Source organism: Saimiri boliviensis, chromosome 7 (assembly GCF_048565385.1).
Source record: "Saimiri boliviensis isolate mSaiBol1 chromosome 7, mSaiBol1.pri, whole genome shotgun sequence".
NCBI classification, from domain to species: Eukaryota; Metazoa; Chordata; class Mammalia; order Primates; family Cebidae; genus Saimiri; species Saimiri boliviensis.
The window spans coordinates 65196440-65218892 of NC_133455.1; the positions used below are offsets into that span (position 1 = coordinate 65196440).

Consider the following 22453-nt stretch of genomic DNA (forward strand, 5'->3'; position numbering starts at 1 on the left):
ATGACTTTCCCTTTTGAGGTTCCTGGGGTCTCTTATCTTTTGAGCTGGGCTGTCTTCAAAGCCGGCCCTAACCTCATATAGCCTCATCTTTAGAGTAGGGAAGATGGGCCCGCAGCTCCCACCCCAGCCCTGCAGTGGAGCTAGCATGGGCCTGCTAGAGGACAGAACTGTAGAACGGGGTCCTGGGAGGGTACATGGCAGCGCTGGGGATAAGGGGTCATGGAGAAATCCTACCTCTGAAAAGCATTCCCCTCGCTGCTACTGAAGCTAAATGCAATTTATTTCATGCTGGGGGGCAGAGGGAGTGAGGGAGACCAGTCACCTGCTCCTTATCTGGGCTATTTTCTTGGCAGACCTCAAAATGGGACCATGGTGGGGAGGGAGTGGGAAGTTGGGCTGGGGCCAAGGGAAGAAGCTTGCCAGCACTGTCAGCCGAGCCCAGGAGGAAAAGCCAGGCCTAGCCTCTGCCCCATTCCTGTTCCCCACCTGTCTCTACCCCTGTCTCCCCTTTCCCTGGTTCTGCCAGACTATCTCCCTGGGCACCAGCCTCCCCACCCACCCCTGGAGGGTGGGGCTTGGCTGCACCCACGTGTGGTGGAGTTAAATGCTCCTAGCCGGCAGAGGAGCTAGGGAGTGTGGCACTGAGCCGGCTCAGGCAGAGACGCGGCACCATGGCTAGCAAGAAAGTCTGCATTGTAGGCTCCGGGAACTGGTAAGCAGCTCTCTCAAGCGATATGGGGGAAGGGTGGGCCCCCCCCCAGGACAGAAGTGGGTAGGAGGCAGGGTGGGTGGGAAAGGCCCTCAGGTTCCTTTGCTATCTTCAGCTCTTGCTGCTATCTTCTATAATAGCACAGGACAGACGGTGCCCAGCCCTCTCCTGGCCCCTGCCCACCTGGGCAGCTGCACCTGTTCACCATGGGAAGGCGTCTCCAGAGCGCTCGTGTGAAGAGCCACTCGAGTTTGGGGGTGGGGAGATGAGAAGGTGGGCTCCCTTCTCTAGCAGCAAAGGGTGAGGAGACTGAGTCGCCTTTCTACTGCCAGGTCACTGTGGACATACTTGTCCAGGGAGCAGAGGTGATAAGGAAGGTGGGAGTGAACAGCTTGAGGGGCTGCTGTGAGATCCTGAGGTGGGGCGCTGCCCCAACTCCTGCCGCTGTTCCCCCTTCCTCCACTTCCCCGTGCTCCCCCTTCCTCCAGGGGCTCAGCCATCGCCAAGATCGTGGGTGGCAATGCAGCCCAGCTGGCACAGTTTGACTCACGGGTGACCATGTGGGTGTTTGAGGAAGACATTGGAGGCAAAAAGCTGACCGAGATCATCAACACACAGCATGAGAATGTCAAATACCTGCCAGGGCACAAGCTGCCCTCAAACGTGGTGAGTCCCAACACCCTGCAAGGAACAGGGAGAGGGAGGGAGGGCCAGGAGTTGGAGCTGACCTTACTCAACAGGTGCTTCCCGCTGAGGGGGCCGCTTCAGGTGTGGCAGGACTTGGGAAGGCCTCAGGAGGGCTGCTCCGGGTCCTTTCCTGAGGATTAAGGAGAACCCGTGCTTTCCCCTCACAGGCTTCTAGGCAGGTGGGTGGGGAAGGGATGGGAGAACAAGTTGGTCTTCACAGCAACCAGAAGACAGGGCTCCTAGACTTGGGGTCCGGTAGTGCCTGCCTCAGGCACTAATCCTGTTACTCATTCACTGAGCAATTAGCCAACTTGGAGGCTGCTCCTTGGACTTACACGGTCTTTGGTGACACGTGGCTCTCCCCACCTGGAAAGAGGAGGCAAGGAAGAGAGCAGAAAGGCTGGGGCTCCCCTTTCCCAGCTGGGGTCCCTAGGAGCTCGGTGATGAAATTTTATTTGAGCTCTTTCTTCTGCCAAGCCCAGGCTGCTTTTGGCCTCCCTCAACTGTCCCACAGCCAAGGGACAGGAGAGTGTTGGGTTGAGGTTTCCAGGAGTCCTCAAGAGCCCGGGACAGCTGGAGGGAGAGGGAGTGTGGCTGGGGGGAGGGAGTAGAGTGTCTTATTCCTCCAGTTCAGTCCTTCTCGATTCAGTCCTGTTAGAGACAGAATATTGACTTGCTGAGAAAACTTTTTGTCTGAATGCTAATTTTTCCTTGCAGCACCTAGGAATATGCATTTTGTCTCTACCAGGTCCCAAACAAGCCTTCCTTCTCCCCTACCAGCCTCACTCTATGGCTCCCAGATCTCCTGAATGGGGTTCCACACGGGGTAGGGGAGGTCTGCCAGGCCCGTGAGCACTTGGTCATCCCCACAGGTGGCTGTCCCAGATGTGGTCCAGGCTGCAGCGGATGCTGACATCCTGATCTTTGTGGTGCCACATCAGTTCATCGGCAAGATCTGCGACCAGCTCAAGGGCCACCTGAAGGCAAACGCCACTGGCATATCTCTTATTAAGGTGCCAGGGACACCTTCATGTGGATGGGGGAGGGTGCAGCTCACTGCTGTGGGGCTCAGGGTGGGTGAAGCAAGGAGAACAGAAAACGGCAGACGTGGGCCAAGAGTTTGTCGGATAGAAGGGAGGAAGTTGGCTCTGGAGAGGCTTAAGAAAGCAGTGAGGTGCTGGGGACTGATGGAAAGGAGGCTGAAGGGAGGAGATGAGAGATTGGTTTGGAGGTCCTGTTTCCTGGGGAGTTTGAGAGTTGTAAAGTGATGCGGGGGAATATGCGAAGGGGGCTAGTTTGAGAATGTGAGTAGCTGGTCTGGAGCAGGGACGGGTCTCTGAATGGACGTTTGTTGGGGCAGTCAGGCGGGGTTGCCTAGGGATATGGAGGGACCCGTTGCCTTGGAGAGGTAGGTTGGTTGAGGGTATGTGGCAGGAGAGTTTGTCACATGCTGTCTGGCCTCCTCACAGCAAACTTGAGTGGGGTTGGAATGGGGCAGGACCTCTGGGGAGGGACACAGATGACAATGGATTTGGAAGGGATAGAATTTCTGGGCGGAAGCCCGCAGGTGGGCACAAAGGGCACCTGGCCTGAGCTCCATCCTGTGCTCAGGGGGTAGATGAGGGCCCCAATGGGCTGAAGCTCATCTCCGAAGTGATTGGGGAGCGCCTCGGCATCTCCATGAGTGTGCTGATGGGGGCCAACATTGCCAGCGAGGTGGCTGATGAGAAGTTCTGTGAGACAACCATCGGTGAGAGCCCCCTGCCACCCACATACCCAGTGCATCTAGTTGCATCCCCTCCCCAAACTGCCCTAACCCCACTTAGCCATCTCCTTCCCATAGGCAGAGAAAGGAAGATCCAAGCTTCAGAGATGAAGGAGGCTGGGACACCCCCAGGGAAGGGGCTGCAGGGCCTGCTTAGGGCAAGTTCGGGAAGCACAGCGATGAGCCCTCCCTCAGAGCCGGTGCAGTGGTGCACCTGTGGTCCCCAGCTACTCAAGAGACTAAGGCTGAGGTGGGAGGATCGCTTGAGCCCAGGAGTTTGAGTCCAGCCTGGACAACATAGAGAGAACCCCGTCTCTATGAAATAAATATTTTTTTTAAAAGAGTCCTTCTCTCAAGTCTTGCCCCCTCCTCACTTTAGGCTGCAAGGACCCAGCCCAGGGACAACTTCTGAAAGAGCTGATGCAGACACCCAATTTCCGTATCACCGTGGTACAAGAGGTGGACACAGTAGAGATCTGTGGGGCCTTAAAGGTGAGAGGGGCACACAGTAGCTATGGGGTGAGGAGAAGGCCCCAAAGGAGGCCTGGCTGAGCTCTGCAACGCTGCAGGCACTCCAGGCTCTCGCTGTTGAGCAGTGGTTCCCCTTCCCTACCATGTCCCACGCATATAGGATGGGCTGCAGAAGCAAGGCCAGGGCCCTTCAGGCTGGCTGATTATTTACCATCAGACCGTGGACCCCCTTGTTCCCTTCCCACTTTAGCCCTGTGTGGAACCCCCTAGCACCTGGCTCCAGGAGGTGGTCCAGGGGGATGAGGAGATGCCCAGGCTAATAGGAGACAAGACATCCACGACACCCAGACAGACTCATGGCCAGAACTATGGATCCTGGACAGCTGTTGACTTGAGGGCTATAAAATGGAATAGTCATAGATGAGAGGGCCAACTAGAGAGAAGAGTGGTTTTCAGAAAATGTCTTCAAGGAGGGAGTATGGGGCAGGACTTAAGAAAGGGGGTGCAGCAAAGCAGGGGACCAAGAGGCAAAAATATTTTAGGAACCTACACACTATACCTCACTTATGCAGTGGGTATCATGGCTGATGAAAGGAACATGAGGGGGCTCCACATGGGGACTACAGGAGGGGGTCTTTCCTCATCGATGACCTCCGCTTCTTAAAGAATGTAGTGGCCGTGGGGGCTGGCTTCTGTGATGGCCTGGGCTTTGGCGACAACACCAAGGCGGCAGTGATTCGGCTGGGACTCATGGAGATGATAGCCTTCGCCAAGCTCTTCTGCAGTGGTCCTGTGTCCTCTGCCACCTTCTTGGAGAGCTGTGGTGTTGCTGACCTGATCACTACCTGCTATGGAGGGCGGAACCGGAAAGTGGCTGAGGCCTTTGCACGTACAGGAAAGGTGGGCCCCGGGAGAAGGGAGAACAGAGCGGGAGCCCTGTAGGCATCCGGGTAGAGGTGCTTGGCAGGAGGCATCTCTGGAGCACAAACATTAAGACTGCTGTGAACATCCCCATCCCTCTTTTCCTTTGAAGACCCCACTTCCATCTGAGTTCGTCTCTCCACCCCCCACTGATAGCCCTCCTCTCCCATTTCCATCTACTCGTCCTGTTTTCTGCACAGTCCATTGAGCAGCTGGAGAAAGAGATGCTGAATGGGCAGAAACTGCAGGGGCCCCAGACAGCCCGGGAGCTACACAGCATCCTCCAGCACAAGGGCCTGGTGGACAAGTAAGTGTTGGCCACAGCCCCACTGATTAAGGGAGCTATGGCCAGAAGTGCTTGCCCTGTTCATCTTCCTGCACCCACCACAAATCTGTGAAGTGGACAGAGAGGGGAGTGTTACCTTATGTTTCAGACAGAGTCCAGAACTTGCAGAGTCTGGCATTCCCATTGTCCCCCAGCTAGTTCGTGGTCTTTGAACTCCTTCCGGTCTAGTGCTCTTCACACTACATCACCTGGATCCCTTTGTGCCCCTCCTTCTTTGTCCTCTGCTCTGGGGATTGGAGCTCTGGGGCAGCAGAAATAAGCTCATCAGCCAGGCGCAGTGGCTCAAGCCTGTAATCCCAGCACTTTGGGAGGCCAAAGTGGGCAGATCACCTGAGGTCAGGAGTTCGAGACCAGCCTGACCAATACAGAGAAACCCCGTCTCTACTAAAAATACAAAATTAGCCAGGCGTGATGGCGTTTTCCTGTAATCTAGCTAGTCCGGAGGCTGAGGCAGGGGAATCGCTTGAAGTCGGAAGGCAGAGGTGTTGCAGTGAGCCGAGATTGCGCCACTGCATTCCAGCCTAGGCAAAACAGCAAAACTCCATCTCAAAAGAAAGAAAGAAAGAAAGCAGCTTATCCCACTTTTGTCCATCACTCCCAGTTTGAGTTTCTCCCCCAAGGCCAACCCATCTGTTCCCTGAATCCTGTCCTGGGTGTTGAGGTGTAAGGAGAACGATGGGCTCTGCTTCAAGGTGCTCCTTTTCAGGGAGCGGAAAGATAGCAGGGGTGACTGGGCTGATCAGAGCAGAGCTGTGCTGGTCTGAGAAAGACTCCTAGAAGAGAGTATGAAACAGGTTCAGAAGATTCACTCATGGCTGGTTATGGTAAAGCCTGGAAAAGGGAGCAGCTGGGCAAAAGGATGGGAAGAAAGAAATGGGCATTTATTGAGCACTTTCACATCATACCTAATTACATCTTCACATACACAATCATATCTTCACTCCTTTGTTATACTGGCCCCGTTTCTTTTTTTTTTTTTTTTTTTTTTTAATGAGAGGGAGTTTCGCTCTTGTTACCCAGGCTGGAGTGCAATGGCGCGATCTCGGCTCACTGCAACCTCTGCCTCCTGGGTTCAGGCAATTCTCCTGCCTCAGCCTCCTGAGTAGCTGGGATTACAGGCACGCGCTACCATGCCCAGCTAATTTTTTGTATTTTTGGTAGAGACGGGGTTTCACCATGTTGACCAGGATGGTCTCGATCTCTTGACCTCGTGATCCACCCGCCTCGGCCTCCCAAAGTGCTGGGATTACAGGCTTGAGCCACCGCGCCCGGCCGCTGGCCCCGTTTTACACTGAGACTCAGAGAGGTTAAGTGGGTTGCTCAATTGGCACAAAAAAATCCAAGCCAGAGAATCATGCCGGCCAGTTCAATATGGTAGGGAGCAGGGCAATTAGGAATCTGACCTTAAACCCAGGGCTAAGGATTCCACATTCTCAGCAGGTAGGAATTCACAGCCAGCTTTCCTGAGCTCCAAGGTAGGAGGGCAGGGGATGGGAGGGTTAGGTGGTGAGTGGAGGTGGGGGTAGAGCAGGCCAGGAGTGGGAGACTAAGCAGGGCCTTTCCCTCTCCAATCTAGGTTTCCCTTGTTCATGGCTGTGTACAAGGTGTGCTACGAGGGCCAGCCAGTGGGTGAATTTATCCGCTGCCTACAGAATCATCCGGAACATATGTGAGTGGGGTCAGGGCCCAGGCCAGGCCGCTTCTTTACCCCAATGGAGACCAGCAGAAGCCTGGGGTACCTAGTCATCAAGATCTCCAGGACTCCCAGGGAACAGAGTCTTCTCATCTTTTCACTGGAGGACAGGAGGCTATAGGGCTCAGATACACACTTGGAGATTCTGAACTGTCAAGTCACTGGCAGCCTCTTGCCACATTTGCCAGAAATGCAGTTGCCCTGTCCCTCTCCAGATGTAGGGCTTTCTCCTTGTCCTCTGGGAGGGGTGGAATCAAGTCCCAGTGATGCCTGCTTGGCGGGGTGGGTGGGTGGAGTGTGTGTGGGGAAGGGTAGGGGGAGAGGGTGGCAGGGCGCAGGGGCTGCCAGTGGCTGTCTCACAGAGACCAGGAATCCTGTTAAAGGGCAGAAGAAATAGCCATAGCAGGAATGAGGCAAGGATTGTCAGGGAGGGGTCTGGGCTTCTGAGCTGATGCAGGCCTCACGGACCCCTTTGCTGACCTTTGCCAGGACCCACACAGCTTCAGTGGATCTCAGTGTTTGTTAACAAAATACAAAGATCTCAACCCCCTTCTAGCTTCTCCTAGCAACATCTGCGTCCTCAGAAACCTCTGGTCCTCCCCTTTCCCCCTCCCCCAGGCTGCCCTGGCACCCGAGTTGCTTCCATGCTGGCATCTCTAGCTGGGTGGCTTGACATTCTCCCCAGGGACTTCCCGGTTCCTAGTTCTTTGCCAGCTCCTCCCCGTTCGTGTGACCTTTCCAAGCCCTCCCTCACCCTCCCTGCCAGCACCCTCTTTGGGGAGCAGGAACTTAATCTGCTGACAGAGCTATACCTTTTACAACAGGCTCAGATCACTGGGCTCCCTGTGACCTTTGTGTTCGCCCGGCCTCCCTTCTCAGTAGCTCTAGCTGGGGGAGGTGTCAGCTGGGCCCCTCCTGTGCTATCTCCCCAGAGGATATCCCTGACTCCACCCCTTTCCTCCTCCCAAACCCTGCACCTCTTCAGCTGCTCCAGACTGGCCAGGGTAACCAGCTAACCCGTGCCTGGCATCTGGAAGCCAGCAGGCCGGAGGGTGGCCCAAAGGCTGACGAAGGCTAGGGAAAGGTGAGCAGGTGGGTGGGTATCAATATTCCAAGTGCAGCTCTTTGCTAAATGAGGGCCTCCTTGTGAGGTACTGACCACACCGCACCTCACTAGCTGTGAAACTGAGGAGGAAGAAAATAAAAACCACCCTACTTCCTGGGGTGAGGGAAGAACAGGAGCGGGGGAGGAGGAGAGTGCTCTGCACTGGCCTTGATCCAGGATGGGGTGGCAGCATTAGAATGTCACAGGTCAGCAGCCTAGGCCTCCAGCTATAAATAATCCGAGGGCCCGAGAGGCTCCCGCCCGTCCAGCAGGGGTCTCAGCTTCCTGTGTGGCAGCACCTGGCACAGTGGCTCTGGCCAGCATTATGCTAAAGCCCTCTTACTCTCCCACGAGCCAGGGAGGCGGGCTCCTCTCTGCGCCTAGCCGTTGAGAATTCTGTCTTACCAGTGAAGGGCGGAGCTGCCCAGATCAGGCAGCAAGAGTGAGGGCCACAGGCCTGGCTGAGCCCAGGTCTGGGCACTGAGTAACTTCACAGCTGCCTCCCCAGGAGGTTAAGGTGGAGGCAAAGGGGAAGCTTCAAACACTTTTGCCTACTTTTGTTCATCAGGTCCACCTGTCTACCCAATAAAGCGTGTTTTTCCAGAAACAGGAAGAGCTGGGAGAGGTAGCTTCAGTGCATGTGGCAGTGCGTGTGCTAGCGTGTATCATTACACGTATGTTTTCCCTCTTACCGTAGGAAAAATGAAAAAAGAAATCCCTCCTCCATAATCGCAGCCACTCCAGGGATCAGCGGCGGTACCCACTCAGTACCCTCCTCTCTCTCCCCTCTCCCGCCAGCGCCCCTTCCCGCCCGCAAGCTGGCTCCCAGCCTTCCCCGCGCTTCTTAGGGGCTTTATCATGCCTCCTGCAAAAAGAGAGGTCATACACGAGACAGAAACGTTAGACACTCATCCCTCATGCCCATTCCTTGGTTACGGCCCAAGCTGCCCCATCCTTGGCAGTCAAGGCCTCGCGGTGCCCCTCCGGTCCCTACCTGGACTCGGCCCGCAGCCTGGCTCTAGGGGGCGCGCGGTCCACCTCCAGAAGGCCCCCTTCGAGAATCTACCTAGCTACTGTAGACGTCATCATGCTGTAGGCCGGGGATTGGCTGACTCTGATTGATTTAGCATCCTAACACTTCCGGTTCCGGAGCTTGGCTCGCCAAAGACCCTCCCTCGAGGGAGCGAAACCACAGCCCCCAGAATTCAGCGGGCCTCTCGGAGAGCACGGCGAGTCTGAGGATGCGTAGTAAAGATAACGGGCCCGGAAGCCGGAAGTTCAAAGCCGGCCTCCAGCCGGAGTGGTGGCCGTCGGGAACTGCCGCCTTGGTGGGAGGAGTTATGCAGCGTCTGACGCGCGGTTCCCTTTCTAGCGTCTCAAGCCGAATCCTAGAGGCTAACCCGGCAGGTGGGAGGGAAAAAGTCGCCTTCCGCACCAATAGCTGAGGCGTTCCGGGTTGTCCAGGGACGCTACCCTCTCGTGTCTGGTTCTGAGTGCTGCGTTCTGGCGTGCTGGAAAGTTGCGCAGACAGTGGCGGTGAGACGCTGCCTGCCTGAGGAGGCCTCGGTTGGACGCGAAGGAGCTGCAGTATCCAGGTACGCCGCCGGCTAGGGCCGAGCAGGGGCCGCCGATCCCGCTGCTTGCGCGTGCACCTGGGTCAGCCTCCGCTGGCCGCGTCCTCCCATTCCCCAGTCTTCAGGCCTGGTGCCCTTGAATTCTGTCACCCTCGTCTGCTGCGCCGCGGACCGTGAGCCGCACTGTTTCCTGCCCAAGCCCTTCGCGGCAGTAGTTCGGCCTTGCTAGCGCTCAGCGCTGATCCTGTCAAATTCGACTCCTGCCTGGCGTCTCGACCCTCCACGCGCTTACTCCAAATGCCCCTTCTTCGCCTTAGAGAGCTCTGCGCCCTGATAAGTGGCTCTCCGGAGCACCCTTCGTGCATATCGGTCATCCAGCTCCACCTCTTGGCCGCTTTCACTTCCTGGAATGCTCTCCCTGCTCCTCTTCTCCAGCCCACCCTTCTAAAAAGACAGTTCCACCCCCACCCCGATTCCCACCCCTACACCTTTCTGCTAACTTTTCTCGAGCCCCCACCCTGTCTCTGAGCTCTTGTTTCTGAACTCTCATAGTACTTCTCCACCATACCATAGGCTCCGTTATGACAGAAGCCATGTTCTTTTTAGTGTCCTTCATAGCAGGATGTATTTTATTTTATTTTATTTTTGAGACAGGGTCTTGCTTTGTAGCTTAGGCTGCAGGCACGCACCACTACGCCCGGCCTTTTTTTTTTTTTTTTTTTTTTTTTAAATAGAGACATGGTCTCGCTATGTTGCCCAGCCTGGTCTCCAACTCCTGAGCTCAAGCCATCCTCCCGCCTCGGCCTCTTGGGATTACCAGTGTGAGCCACCGCGCCCAGCCGATATACTTCCTAAGTGCTGAATAAAAGTAGATAAACGCTGATGGATACCCTAAAAGTCCTGAGTTGACCACTATACAATCTATGCTTGTAACAAAATCGCACTTCTTCCCATACATTTATACAAATTTTTAAAAACAAGTGAATGTCAGCCGCGATGATAGATGAATTTGAGGGAATGAGTTTTCCAGGGGAGAGGAGAAGCCTTAGTCTTGAGGTCCCCTTGTGTTTATAAGGCAGAACAAGAGAAAAACCTTTGCAAATTGCACCCCATTTTCTGTAATGATTCTGTTTTCTCGAAATGTTCTGAAACTTGCAGCCCAACCACATCACTCCATAACAGAGACCCAGTGTTTTGTGCTTTATTGAGAAAATGCATGTCCCTCAGATAAAAGGGTGCCTCTGCTAACCTCAAAAGTTTCCCTTATTTCCAAGGTTAATCCCTCTACTCAGGCATATAATTTTTTTTTTTTTTTTTTTTTTTTTTAAGCTAGAGTTTCACTCTTGCTGCCCAGGCTGGAGTGCAATGGCACAACCAACGCCCACTGCAACCTCCACCTCCTGGGTTCAAGCAGTTCTCTGTCCTTTGCCTCCTGAGTAGCTGGGATTACAGGCATGTGTCACCACACCCTGCCAATTTTGTATTTTTAGTAGAGATGGGGTTTATGCATGTTGGTCAGGCTGGTCTCAAACTTCCAACCTCAGATGATTTGCCCACCTCTGCCTTCCAAGGTGCTGGGATTACAGGTGTGAGCTACTGAGTCCAGCCTGGGTGTATAATTTCATCTTTTCCTAGGCCATTATCTCTCTTGTTCTATCCTGCCCACCTGACTTCTTTTATCCTCAGTTTAGCCACCAGCTTCATCCCCTCTAAAACACATTCTAGGCTGGGTGTGGTGGCTCATACCTGTAATCCCAGCACTTTGGGAGGCCGAGGCAGGTGGATCATTTGAGGTCAAGAGTTCGAGACCAGCCTGGCCAACACGGTGAAACCCCGTCTCTACTAAAAATACAAAAAATTATCCAAGCATGGTGGCACATGCCTGTAATCCCAACTACTGGGGAGGCTGAGGCAGGAGAATCGCTTGAACCCAGGAAGCAGAGGTTGCAGTGAGCCAAAATCATGCCACTGCACTCCAGTCTGGGTGACAATGAAATTCCATCTCAGAAAAGAAAAAAAAAATTCAGATCGTTCTCATTAATAAGCAAAACAACAGCAGGATTTTCTTAAACTTGTTACCTTCTCAAGCTGCTGTCCCATCACTCCCATCAATACTTATCTTTAGGGTGAGATAAGGGTGAGGATTATGATTCTTGTAAAAATGTTTCTCTGTCCTGGAAAAGTGGTAGGCACATGTGAATCTTACAGGGTTCATAAGGCCTGCTGAGGCCTTGGCCAACAATTTGTGCTCTTGATGTCTGTACTGCCCTTTACTTGATGCTTATACTACCTGTTCAAGTTGAGTGGAATAAATTGACTAGAATCCTAGGCTTACCAGTGATCTAGTCACCGGTCCCCACCCAGTGTTCCCATCAGACCAGTCTTCATAGTAGTTAACTTTGCAGTAGTGCTGCCCAATTTTTTTTCTTTTTTCTTTTCTTTTTCTTTTTTTTTTTCTTTTCTTTTCTTTTTTTTGAGACAGTCTTGCTCTGTTGCCCAGGCTGGAATATAGTGGTGCTATCTCAGCTCACTGCAACCTCTGCCTCCCAGGTTCAAGCAATTCTCATATCTCAGCCTCCTGAGTATCTGGTACTACAGGCACCTGCCACCATGCCTGGCTAATTTTTGTATTTTTAGTAGAGATGGGGTTTCTCCATGTTGGCCAGGCTGGTCTTCAACTCCTGAACTCAGGTGATCCACCTGCCTCAGCCTCCCAAAGTGTTGGAATTAAAGGCATGAGTCACCTTGACCAGCGTGAAGAGTTTTTGCTAATTGGATATTAGGGGGAACCTCAGCATGAATTAAGAGAGGGAAGTAAGGGTCTAGACACCAGGATTATGTTTATTAGTTGGTTTTATGTCACTTTTCTAGCCAAGCTGTACCATCCTGTTTTTGTTGGTTGGTCGATGCTTCCAGTTCTTTTCCTCCAGCCTTTGGAAGAGGTGGTCCTATAGTTGTTAAGCATTTGGCTAGGGTGATGGGGAGTGGGGATAAGAATGATAAGTGATGGGGAAGTCGAAGGCTGAAGGTCTCTTTGCAGGGTGCTTGTTTACTACCTTAGTGTCCAGCTCCATGGGTGTGTGTTTTCTTCACTGTCTCATGGCGCAGCTTGGGGTCATTTCAAATCTCAGATGACCTGAACACAGCCCTTTCTCATCTTGAACTTGTATTCTTTGTATTCTTCCTCTGACCTCAATGTCACTTTCCATAGTGGGATTGTATGTCAAAGAAGCTGTGCCTCAGCTCAGCTTGGGTCTGCACTCAAAGCCTGGCTCAAAGGCAATGTTCAGCCTTAGGGTTTACTCTGAGAAGCATTTACATGTAAATGTATCCATCTCTGACCCCTCTAAACCAGCAAATCCTGAGCTTTACTTTCAACTTTTTTTTGATTTTTTTGAGACAGGGTCTCACTCTGTCACTCAGGCTGGAGTGCAGTGGTGTGATCTCAGCTCACTGCAGCTCGGCCTCCTGGGTTCAAGCAGTCTTTCTGTCTCAGGCTCCTGTGTAGCTGGGATTACAGGCATATGCCACCATGCCTGGCTAACTTTTAGAAAAAAATTTTGTGGAGATAGGGTTTCACTGTGTTACCCAGGCTGGTCTTAAACTCCTGGCCTCAAGTGATCCTCCTGCCTCGGCCTCCCAAAGCATGGGATTACAAGCGTGAGACACTGTGCCCTGCCTAGGTTCTTCACTTTGTTTGTGTGTATGCTTCAGCATTTGTGTGTATGTTTTGGTGTGTGTGTGCACATGCACGTGGTAAGGGGCAGGATTTTAAGTGTTTCTGCCTGCAGTGCTGAGAGCAAGCTGCCAAAACTAAAAATAAGGTCCTCTTAGGCCTCACTAACAGGCTTATGGGAGCCCAGTTCTCTCCAGGCTCCTCAGGACTGGGTCTGAAGGTCCCTGGCTTCTACCCTGGCACTCTTTGTCTCTCTCTTTTTTTTTTTTTTTTTTTTTTTTTTGAGATGGAGTTTCTCTTTTTTGCCCACACTGGAGTGCAGTGGTGCCATCTTGGCTTACTGCAACCTCTGCCTTCTGGTTTCAAGCTATTTTCCTGCCTCAGCCTCCTGAGTAACAGACAGGAACGCGACACCTTGCCTGGCTGATTATTGTATCTTTTAGTAGAGACGGGGTTTCACCATATTGGCCAGGATGGTCTCAAACTCCTGACCTCATGATCCACCTGCCTCAGCCTCCCAAAGATTACAGGTTTGAGCCACTGCACCTGATCCCCAATTTTTTTTTTTTTTTTTTTTTTTTTTGAGACAGAATCTTGCTCTGTTGCCCAGGCTGGAGTACAATGATGGGATCTTGGCTCACTGCAACCTCATCTCCCAGGTTCAAGCAGTTCTGCCTGATCCTCCCGTGTAGCTGGGATTACAGGCACGCACCACCATGCTCAGCTAATTTTTGTATTTTTGGTAGAGACGGGGTTTCACCGTGTTGGCCAGGATGTTCTTGAATTCCTGACCTCAGGTGATCCACCCACCTTGGCCTCCCAAAGTGTTGGGATTACAGGTGTGAACCACTGTGCCTGGGCCCACCTTGGCACTCTTAACACAGTTTTGCCTTTCCCTGCTATTTCTGTCAGTCTTCGTGTAGCTTGGACATACCCCTAACCTGTCTTTAACGAACCCTCAACAGAGATGTGCCTAGGAACACATTCATAGTCCCAAATTGAGGGATGTTTTGTTCCAGATGAGGGATTCTCTACTAAATTTTCTCTTGTTTTCTAGCTTGGAATATCCAGGGAATAGTTAAATTAGAAGTAATTTATGTCATGCAAATGTAAGTTAACAATTTGCTGGAGACCCAGTAAGTTTTTTTTTAGCCTGTGGGATAGGTTCTTAGTGCTGAGTTCAGAACTTAGAATTAATGCTATAGAAGGTTAAGTATAATTGAAATAATATAAAAGTACTTTTGGCACTATTTCAGTTATATTATGGCTTATACAAGCTTTAGTGTTGACTTGGAAACCTACCCACTGTGAATAAGATTGTTTTTATGGGGAAACAAATTGGATATTGCCTGAAAGGTTCCCATTTGATCTTCCTAGAGAGAATAATTCACTGCAAATGTTTCATTTCTGCTACCTCCATTAGTTCCCTCCTAGCTAGAAAAACCGATACTTGCTTAAAGTAATGTTAACAGTCAGAGCAGCCCTGGCTGGTGCAATGGCTCAGCCCTGTACAAAATCCTAGCGCTTTGGGACGCTGAGGTGGGAGGATCACTTGAGCCCAAGAGTTCAAGACCAGTCCTGGCAACATAGCTAGACCCTGTCTCTACAAAAAATAGAAAAACTGGGCAGGTGTGGTGGTACATACCTGTACTTTCAGCTACTTGGGATGCTGAGGTGGAAGGGTGGGCTTGAGCCCAGGAAGGCGAAGCTGCAGTGAGCCATGCTCACACCACTGCACTCCAGCCTGGGCATGCAATGAGAACCTGTCTCAAAAGAAAACAAACCCCAGCAGCCCAGGCTGGTCCATGCCAGTCACTTCTCTCCATAGGCGTGAAAGGCCAGGTGTCAGCTGTGATGACATTCAGAGGCTCCTGGTTCCAGGCTTGTTTCTCTATCTTGTATGCAGACTTGATTTGCCCTTTGGAATCAGAGTTCCTAAATGATACATTCAGTATGATTTTGAGTCTTTACTTAGGTATGGGGCCAATCAGTATAGAGTGCAGACAGATCAGGCAGGAGGCAGAAGTTATGGAATGGCCTTAAACAGGGAGACGGGCCAGGCAGATGAGGCCTTATCCTCAGGTCTAAATTCAATCTGTCTTTGTAGGGGACAAGATGCCAACTGCCAAGCAGCTAGCTGACATTGGTTATAAGACCTTCTCTTCCTCCATGATGCTCCTCACTGTGTATGGGGGGTACCTCTGCAGTGTCCGAGTCTACCACTATTTCCAACGGCGCAGAGCCCGGCGCCAGGCCGCAGAAGAACAGAAGACCTCAGGAAACCTGTAGAACTGAGGGGCTTTTTCTCCTGAGCAAAGAGGCCCAAGGCATGCTGTGGAGAGACCTCATCTGCCACCATTTCCAAGTCAAGAGGACTAGAGCCTTGATGGTTTTCAAACTCTGTTGGAAGAAGGTGCCTATGGTTTCTCTGGTTCTGCCAGTCTGTGCCAGTTTGACAGTTTGTGGAGGCTGTTGTATCATAATAGGAGTATGAGGGTGAGGTACACCTACAGACATTAAATATTTTGCCATGTCTGTGTCTTAGTGTTTTTTCATTTACCCAAATAGTGTATGGGCCACAAAAGGGGAGCCTTGACTACCAGTTTTCTGGGTATGGACTAGATTATCGTATCTTGAGCTCTTAGGACCCATGAAGTGGATGATATACAGTTCCAGGAGTAGTATCTGCCCTCATGATCTCAGAAGAAAGATTGTTTCAGGATCTATGTAAATCCCCTGAAAGAATTCTATAAGGAGCTTTTCTCTGGGCAATGAGCATTCCTGGGCTGATTACTGTGCTTATGTATCGGGTTACTCTGGCCAGTATGGCCGCATGTGCAGCTCTGCATCGAGGAAGGCAGAGATCCTTGTTTGACAACCGTAATCAAACTGCACGCAGTAGAGAAGGATAGGTCCCAAGAGGAAGGGCTGTTGGGCAGCGTATGGTAAAGCACTTCACTTCTTTAAGCTCAGTGGGTGTAGTAGAGCATAAGGATAGATTCACTGTGCTACTGCACAGGAAACCTACCTGGAGATCTTATTGCAGAGAAGTGAAGAGGATTTGAAAGAGAACAAAGTGCTTTCAAGATAAGACCTCGTTAGGAAGTGAGATATCCTTGCCACCATTCCATTTTGAGCTTTGAAGCTAAGCTGGTTCACCTCCTTCTTGGTGATTGCCCAGAATATCAGCTCCTCTGGACACCTGTCCTCTCCCATATGCTCATGTGCAGACTGTGCTGACCTTTGCCCCTGCTCATAAACCTTTTTCATTATTTTAAAACACCAACTTTTGGCTTGCACAGTGGCTCACACCTGTAATCCCAGCACTTTGGGAGGCTGAAACAGGAGGATCCCGTGAGCCCAGGAGTTTGAGACCAGCCTGGGCAACATGATGAAACCCTGTCTCTACAAAAAAATTTTTTTAATTGGCCAGGCGTGGTGGTACACACTATAGTCCCAGCTACTCAGGAGGCTGAGACTGGAGGATCACTTGAGCCCAGGAGGCTGAGGCTGCAGTGAGCTATGATCATGCCACGGCACTCTAGCCTGGGTAGCAGAGTGAGACCCTGCCAACCAAAATCCATCCATCCATGTATACATACCAACTTCCCTATATCCTCAACCCCTCTACTTCCATCTTCTCTGTGTTACCCAGAGCTCTCCCGCCTGCTCTGCTTTCTCACAGTAGGGTCGTAATTCTCCCAGATCCTCAGTGCCACTTTGAAGTATTAGCTTCCCTACCCAAGCATGAAATTAGTCCTTTTTGACAGACTTTCTTATATTCTCATTCCTACTCCTCTAGACCTTGGAGACTTGAGTTCTCTTGATTCCATTTTCTCCAGTCTGTCAGCCTCCTTTGCCTGCACTGCTTCCTTGTCCAGCATATGCCCATAGCTGAACCCCTGAACAACTCACTAGCACCCACAGTCTCTGTCTTCATCTGTCCTGCTACCAAGCCTGGACCTGGCTCCTTTAATTACCTTCTCTAATTCACCCTCTCCTTTTGAGTAGGTAAACTTGCATAAGACCCTGCACCAAAACAGCTATTCAAGGTTTTTTGTTTGTTTGTTTTTTTAGATGGAGTATCGCTCTATCACCTAAGCTAGAGTGCAGAGGTGTGATCTTGGCTCACTGTGACCCTCCATCTCCCAGGTTCTAGCAATCCTCCCACCTCAGCCTCTGGAGTAGCTGGGATTACAGGTGCACACCACCACGCCCGGCTGATTTTTGTATTTTTAGTAGAGACAGGCTTTTACCATGTTGGCCAGGTTGGTCTTGAACTCTTGACCTCAGGTGATCCTGCTGTTTTGACCTCCCAAAGAGTTGGGATTACAGGTGCAAGCCACTGCACCCGGCCCCTGGGATGGTCCTGTACAACAAATTGTCTTAAGTCCTTCACAACTATCAGACGTCCTAGATATTCGGTAGGTGAAAAAACAGTTTACATAATAATTAGCTGAAGGCTGGGCGCGGTGGCTCAAGCCTGTAATCCCAGCACTTTGGGAGGCCGAGGCAGGTAGATCACGAGGTCAAGAGATCGAGACCATCCTGGTCAACATGGTGAAACCCCGTCTCTACTAAAAATACAAAAAAATCAGGGCATGGTGGTGCGTGCCTGTAATCCCAGCTACTCAGGAGGCTGAGGCAGGAGAATTGCCTGAACCCAGGAGGCGGAGGTTGCGGTGAGCCGAGATTGCGCCATTGCACTCCAGCCTGGGTAACAAGAGCAAAACTCCGTCTCAAAAAAAAATAATAATAATTAGCTGAGCATATAACCTAACTCCCTTTTACATAAAAAAAGTATTTTTGCACAGTTCTGTGGGCATGCAAACTAAATGGAGGCAACAATGTACAGTAGTTTGTTCTATTCAGAACATCTGTTCACTATTTTAGAAAATTGTGCCATTGATGGCAGAGCCAGCTCCTGATGTTTGAGTCTCTGATACAATAGAACTTAGTTTGCACAGGATAGTAGTGTTGTCAGGCCAGGTGCAGTGGCTTACACCTGTAATCCCAACACTTTGGGAGGCTGAGGCAGGATTGCCTGATCCCAGGAGCTAGAGTTTACTGTGAGCCATGATTGCATGACTACACTCCAGCCTAGCAAAAGAATGAGACCCTGTCTTTTTTTGTCTTTTTTTGAGACAGTCTCACTCTTACCCAGGCTGCAGTGCAGTGACGTAATCTCGGCTCACTGCAACCCTCTGCCTCCCGAGTTCAAGCAGTTCTCCTGCCTCAGCCTCCCGAGTAGCTGGCACTATGTGTGTGTGTCACCACACCTGGCTAATTTTTGTATTTTTAGTGGAGTTGGGGTTTCACCATGTTGGCCAGGCTGGTCAACTCGAACTCCTGGCCTCAAGTGATCCACCTGCCTTGGCTTCCTAAAGTGCTGGGATTATAGGCATGAGCCATGGTGCCCAACCAAAACCCTGTTTCAAGTAAAAAAAAGTGGGGGGGGCAGGGGTGGGTGTGGTGGCTCACGTCTGTAATCCCAGCACTTTGGGAGGCCAAGGCAGGCAGATCATGAGGTCAGGAGTTTGAGACCCCCCTGACCAATATGTTGAAACCCTGTCTCTACTAAAAATACCAAAATTAGCCGGGTGTGGTGGTGTGCGCCTGTAGTCCCATCTATTTGAGAGGCTGAGGCAGAAGAAACGCTTGAACTAGGGAGGTAGAGGTGGCAGTGAGCCAAGCTCATGCTATTGCACTCCAGCCTGGGCAAGAAGAAAGAAAGAGGTGGGGGAGGGAGGAAGGGAAGGAAGGAAGGGAAGTGAAGGAAGGAAGGAAAAAGAAAAGAAAGAAAGGAAGGTGGAGTCGGGGGCAGGTATGTGTTGTAAATATAGAAAGTAGCCCAAAGACTGGGTACTATCACACATGCCTGTAATCCCAGCTATTTGGCAGTCTGAGATAGGATGATCACTTGATCCCAACCCAGAAGTTTGAATCAGTCCTGGTCATCATAATGAGATTATCTCAAAAAAAACCTAAACTCAAAAGGTATTGGGCCTTATAGATGAGAACCAGTAGGCTACTGGGTCAAGATCAGTGTCTTAGTTTGAGTGGCTAAAGTAAATTACCATAGAGGGTAATAGCAATTTATTTCTTATAGTTCTAGATGCTGGGAATTCTAGGATCTAGATGCCAGCATATCCAGTGTATCGTGAGGACACTCCTGGTTTGCAGATGGTCGTCTTGCTGCATCCTCAAGTGGCAGAGGAAGCAAGCTTTCCTTGTTTGTCTTCTTATAAGGACACTAATGTCATCATGAGAGGTCCACTCTCAGAACCTAATGACCCCCTAAAGAGCCCATCTAATGCTGTCCCACTGAAGTTAGGGTTCCGACATTGGGAATTTTGAAGAGGACACAAACATGCAGTCCATAACAGATTCCCTATCATGATGTGCAAGACCTCTTTTTGAGACAGGGTCTCCGTTGCCCAGGCTGGAGGGGAATGGCATGATCATAGCTCACTGCAGCCTCAACCTCCTGGGTTCAAGTGATCCTGCCACTTCAGCCTCCTGAGTAGCTGGGCTACAGGCACATACCATCACACCTGGCTACTTGAATTATTTTTGTAGAGAGGGGGTCTCACTGTTTCCCAGGCTGGTCTCAAACTCTTGGTCTCAAATGATTCTCCCACCTTGGCCTCCTAAAATGCTGGGATTACAGGCATTAGCCACCACACTTGGCTATGATGGTTAATTTTATATGTCAACCTGACTGGGTCATAGGGTACTCAGATATTTGGTCTTATTCTGGGTATATCAGGATATTTCTGGGCCTCATTCAATATGTTGAAGGCCTGTATGGAACAGGAAGGCTGACTAAGAGACTCTCTTTAAGGTGGAACATCAGTCTTCTGCCTTGTGATGTGGACTCAGACTGGAACTTATACTGTCAGCTCTCTTGGTTTTCAGGCCTTTGGACTTGGACTGGAACTATACCATTGCCTCTCCTGGGTCTTCAGCTTATTACCTGCAGATCTTGGGACTTTTCAGCCTCCAGAACTGTAGAAGCCAATTCTATATAGTAAATCTCTTTCTCTCATCTGTGTATCTTATTGGTTCTGTTTCTCTGGAGAACCCAGACTAATGCATCCATATTGACAGGAAATGGTTCATTCATTGTAATTGCTGTGTAATATGCCACTGAGTGAGCATATCAATTTGTTTTGCTACCCTAGTGAAGGGATATTGGGTTGTTCGCACTTTTTTCCTCTTAACAAATCAGTAGCAATGCAGTGAGTATTTTGTATGTTTACTTGGGCCTATGTGTTAGTTTCTCCAAAGGAGGAAATATTACTGGTTATTTAGCTTCACTAGTTGTTAAGTTGCTTTTCCAAAGTGGTTATGTGAATTTCACTGTCACCAGCATTTCCCTATTCTGTTGGTGTTGAGTGGTTCTATTAATTTTAATTTATATATCGTTGATTTCTGATAAGGTTGAGGACTTTTTTATTGATTTATTGGCCATTAGTATGTTTACCCTCTGGGAATTTCCTGTTTACATCCTCCCCTCACCCCCACTTGTTTTTTTGTCACCCAGGCTGGAGTGCAGTGGTGCGAACTTGACCTTGGCTCACTGCAACCTCCGCCTCCCGGGTTCAAGCGATTATGCCTCAGCCTCCTGAGTAGCTGGGACTGTAGGTATGCACCACCATGCCAGGCTAATGTTTGCATTTTTAGTACAGACAGGATTTCACCATGTTGGTCAAGCTGGTCTGAAACTCATGACCTCAGGTGATCGACCTGCCTCAGCCTCCCAAAGTGCTGGAATCACAGGTATGAGCCACTGTGCCAGGCCCCACTTTTCTTACTGTCTTCTTTGAAAAAACAATTTGTAGGCAGTACCTTATATGTTCTGGATACTAGTATTTTATTAGCTACATGTGTTGCAGGTTTGACTGAAATCATCTTTTGGAGTTTTTCTAGGGTGGGGATGGCTATTGAGTTCCATGTTGCCTGCATCACATGTCTTTTCAGAGAAAACCTGTGGACAATAGATCCAAAACCAGTTTTTATGCACTTTCTTGGCTGGGGATTTGGTGGGGGTGGTGATGGTTCCCAGACCATACAGAAAGTGCACTCATTATACATATGAGGAAAGTTCTAAAATTCACCTAAGGCGCAGGCCCACAACTCAGAATTTTCAAGAATCTCCTGACCCCACAAGCCTGGGCATTCAAACTTCCTTGCTTTTTCCTTTTGCCATCCTTTTGATGGTTTCTCCTCTTTCTCTAAGGCTGTTGCTCTTTCAGGGTCCCCAGCTTTAACGGGGGTTTCAGTGTCCTGCTTGGAGCCAGGCTTGTCTTTAGTTGTCAGTGTTAAAACAAGTCCTTAAGTTACGTTTCCCTTATCATACCAGTAACTGCATTGGCTATTTTTATGCCTGCTCTAGTTTTCAATTCCTTTGTCTTTTGTCTTTCTTGGAAGCTCCGCTATTTATTTTTTAAAAACAGCTTAGAAAATACTTCATCCATCATTTTAGATGTTTGTCTCAGTTTATTTTAGTCTGCATTAAGCTAGAACTGCTAACTTTCATATACTCTCACATCTCTCCTAAACATAATACCCTTCCCTTCCATTGCTTTTTTGCCTGGCGAAACTCCACTTAACTCTAATGACCCAGCTTTACTTTCAAGTTTTCCTCATCTTTCCAAGAATAATTTAGAATAGTTCTTATCACATTGTATTTTATTTCCCTTACTGGAATGTGAGCCCTTTGAGGATGGAAACCAGATCTTGTTCATCTTTGTGTCCACAGCTCCTGCCATAGCGCCTATCATAAAGTAAGTACTTAATGACTGTGTTACTGAGCTGAAAATCCTGCAAGAATATTGGATATTTTTTTTTTCTTTTTTTGAGACAGGGTCTCACTCTATCACTCGGGTTGGAGTTCAGTGGCACGATCTCGGCTCACTGCAACCTCTGCCTCCCAGGTTCAAGCGATTAAGCGATTCTCCTGCTTCAGCCTCCCTAGTAGTTGAGGTTACAAGTACCCACCACTGCATCTGGCTAATTTTTGTATTTTTTTTTTTTTTTTTTTTTTGAGATGGAGTTTCGCTCTTGTTACCCAGGCTGGAGTGCAATGGCGCGATCTCGGCTCACCGCAACCTCCGCCTCCTGGGTTCAGGCAATTCTCCTGCCTCAGCCTCCTGAGTAGCTGGGATTACAGGCACGTGCCACCATGCCCAGCTAATTTTTTGTATTTTTAGTAGAGACAGGGTTTCACCATGTTGACCAGGATGGTCTCGATCTCTCGACCTCGTGATCCACCCGCCTCGGCCTCCCAAAGTGCTGGGATTACAAGCTTGAGCCACCGCGCCCGGCCAAATTTTTGTATTTTTATTAGAGACAGGGTTTCACCATGTTGGCCAGGCTGGTCTCGAACTCCAGACCTCAGGTGATCTGCTTGCCTTGGACTCCCAAAGTGTTGGGATTACAGGCATGAGCCATTGTGTCTGGCCATGAATACTGGATTTAAAGTCTGAGAAACTTCATTTATC

The 22453-nt window shown here is 50.2% G+C and overlaps 2 protein-coding genes and 1 long non-coding RNA gene across 5 annotated transcripts; 2 read left to right on the forward strand and 1 right to left on the reverse strand.

Annotated features, from left to right (window-relative positions):
* Window positions 1-628: 628 nt before the first annotated feature.
* Window positions 629-8304, forward strand: GPD1 (glycerol-3-phosphate dehydrogenase 1). Its single transcript, XM_003939155.4, has 8 exons — window positions 629-712; window positions 1198-1375; window positions 2269-2409; window positions 3008-3146; window positions 3541-3653; window positions 4299-4532; window positions 4754-4860; window positions 6476-8304. The coding sequence occupies exons 1-8, from the start codon at window positions 672-674 to the stop codon at window positions 6570-6572; spliced, it is 1050 nt and encodes a 349-aa protein (XP_003939204.1). The 5' UTR covers window positions 629-671; the 3' UTR covers window positions 6573-8304.
* On the reverse strand, window positions 4079-8763 carry LOC141585115 (uncharacterized). Of its 3 annotated transcripts, XR_012518438.1 has the most exons (3): window positions 8692-8763; window positions 4976-5420; window positions 4079-4608 (listed from the first exon to the last, which is right to left on the reverse strand). It is a non-coding gene; the product is annotated as an uncharacterized LOC141585115 (long non-coding RNA). The 3 variants fall into 3 exon arrangements; XR_012518437.1 differs by having other exon boundaries at window positions 4079-5420; window positions 8692-8748; XR_012518439.1 differs by having other exon boundaries at window positions 4079-5444; window positions 8692-8731.
* Window positions 8764-9202: 439 nt separating this feature from the next.
* Window positions 9203-15482, forward strand: COX14 (cytochrome c oxidase assembly factor COX14). The gene is made up of 2 exons (XM_003939157.4): window positions 9203-9292; window positions 15055-15482. Exon 2 carries the CDS (start codon window positions 15063-15065, stop codon window positions 15234-15236), a length of 174 nt encoding a protein of 57 aa, XP_003939206.1. The 5' UTR covers window positions 9203-9292; window positions 15055-15062; the 3' UTR covers window positions 15237-15482.
* The last annotated feature ends 6971 nt before the right edge of the window (window positions 15483-22453 follow it).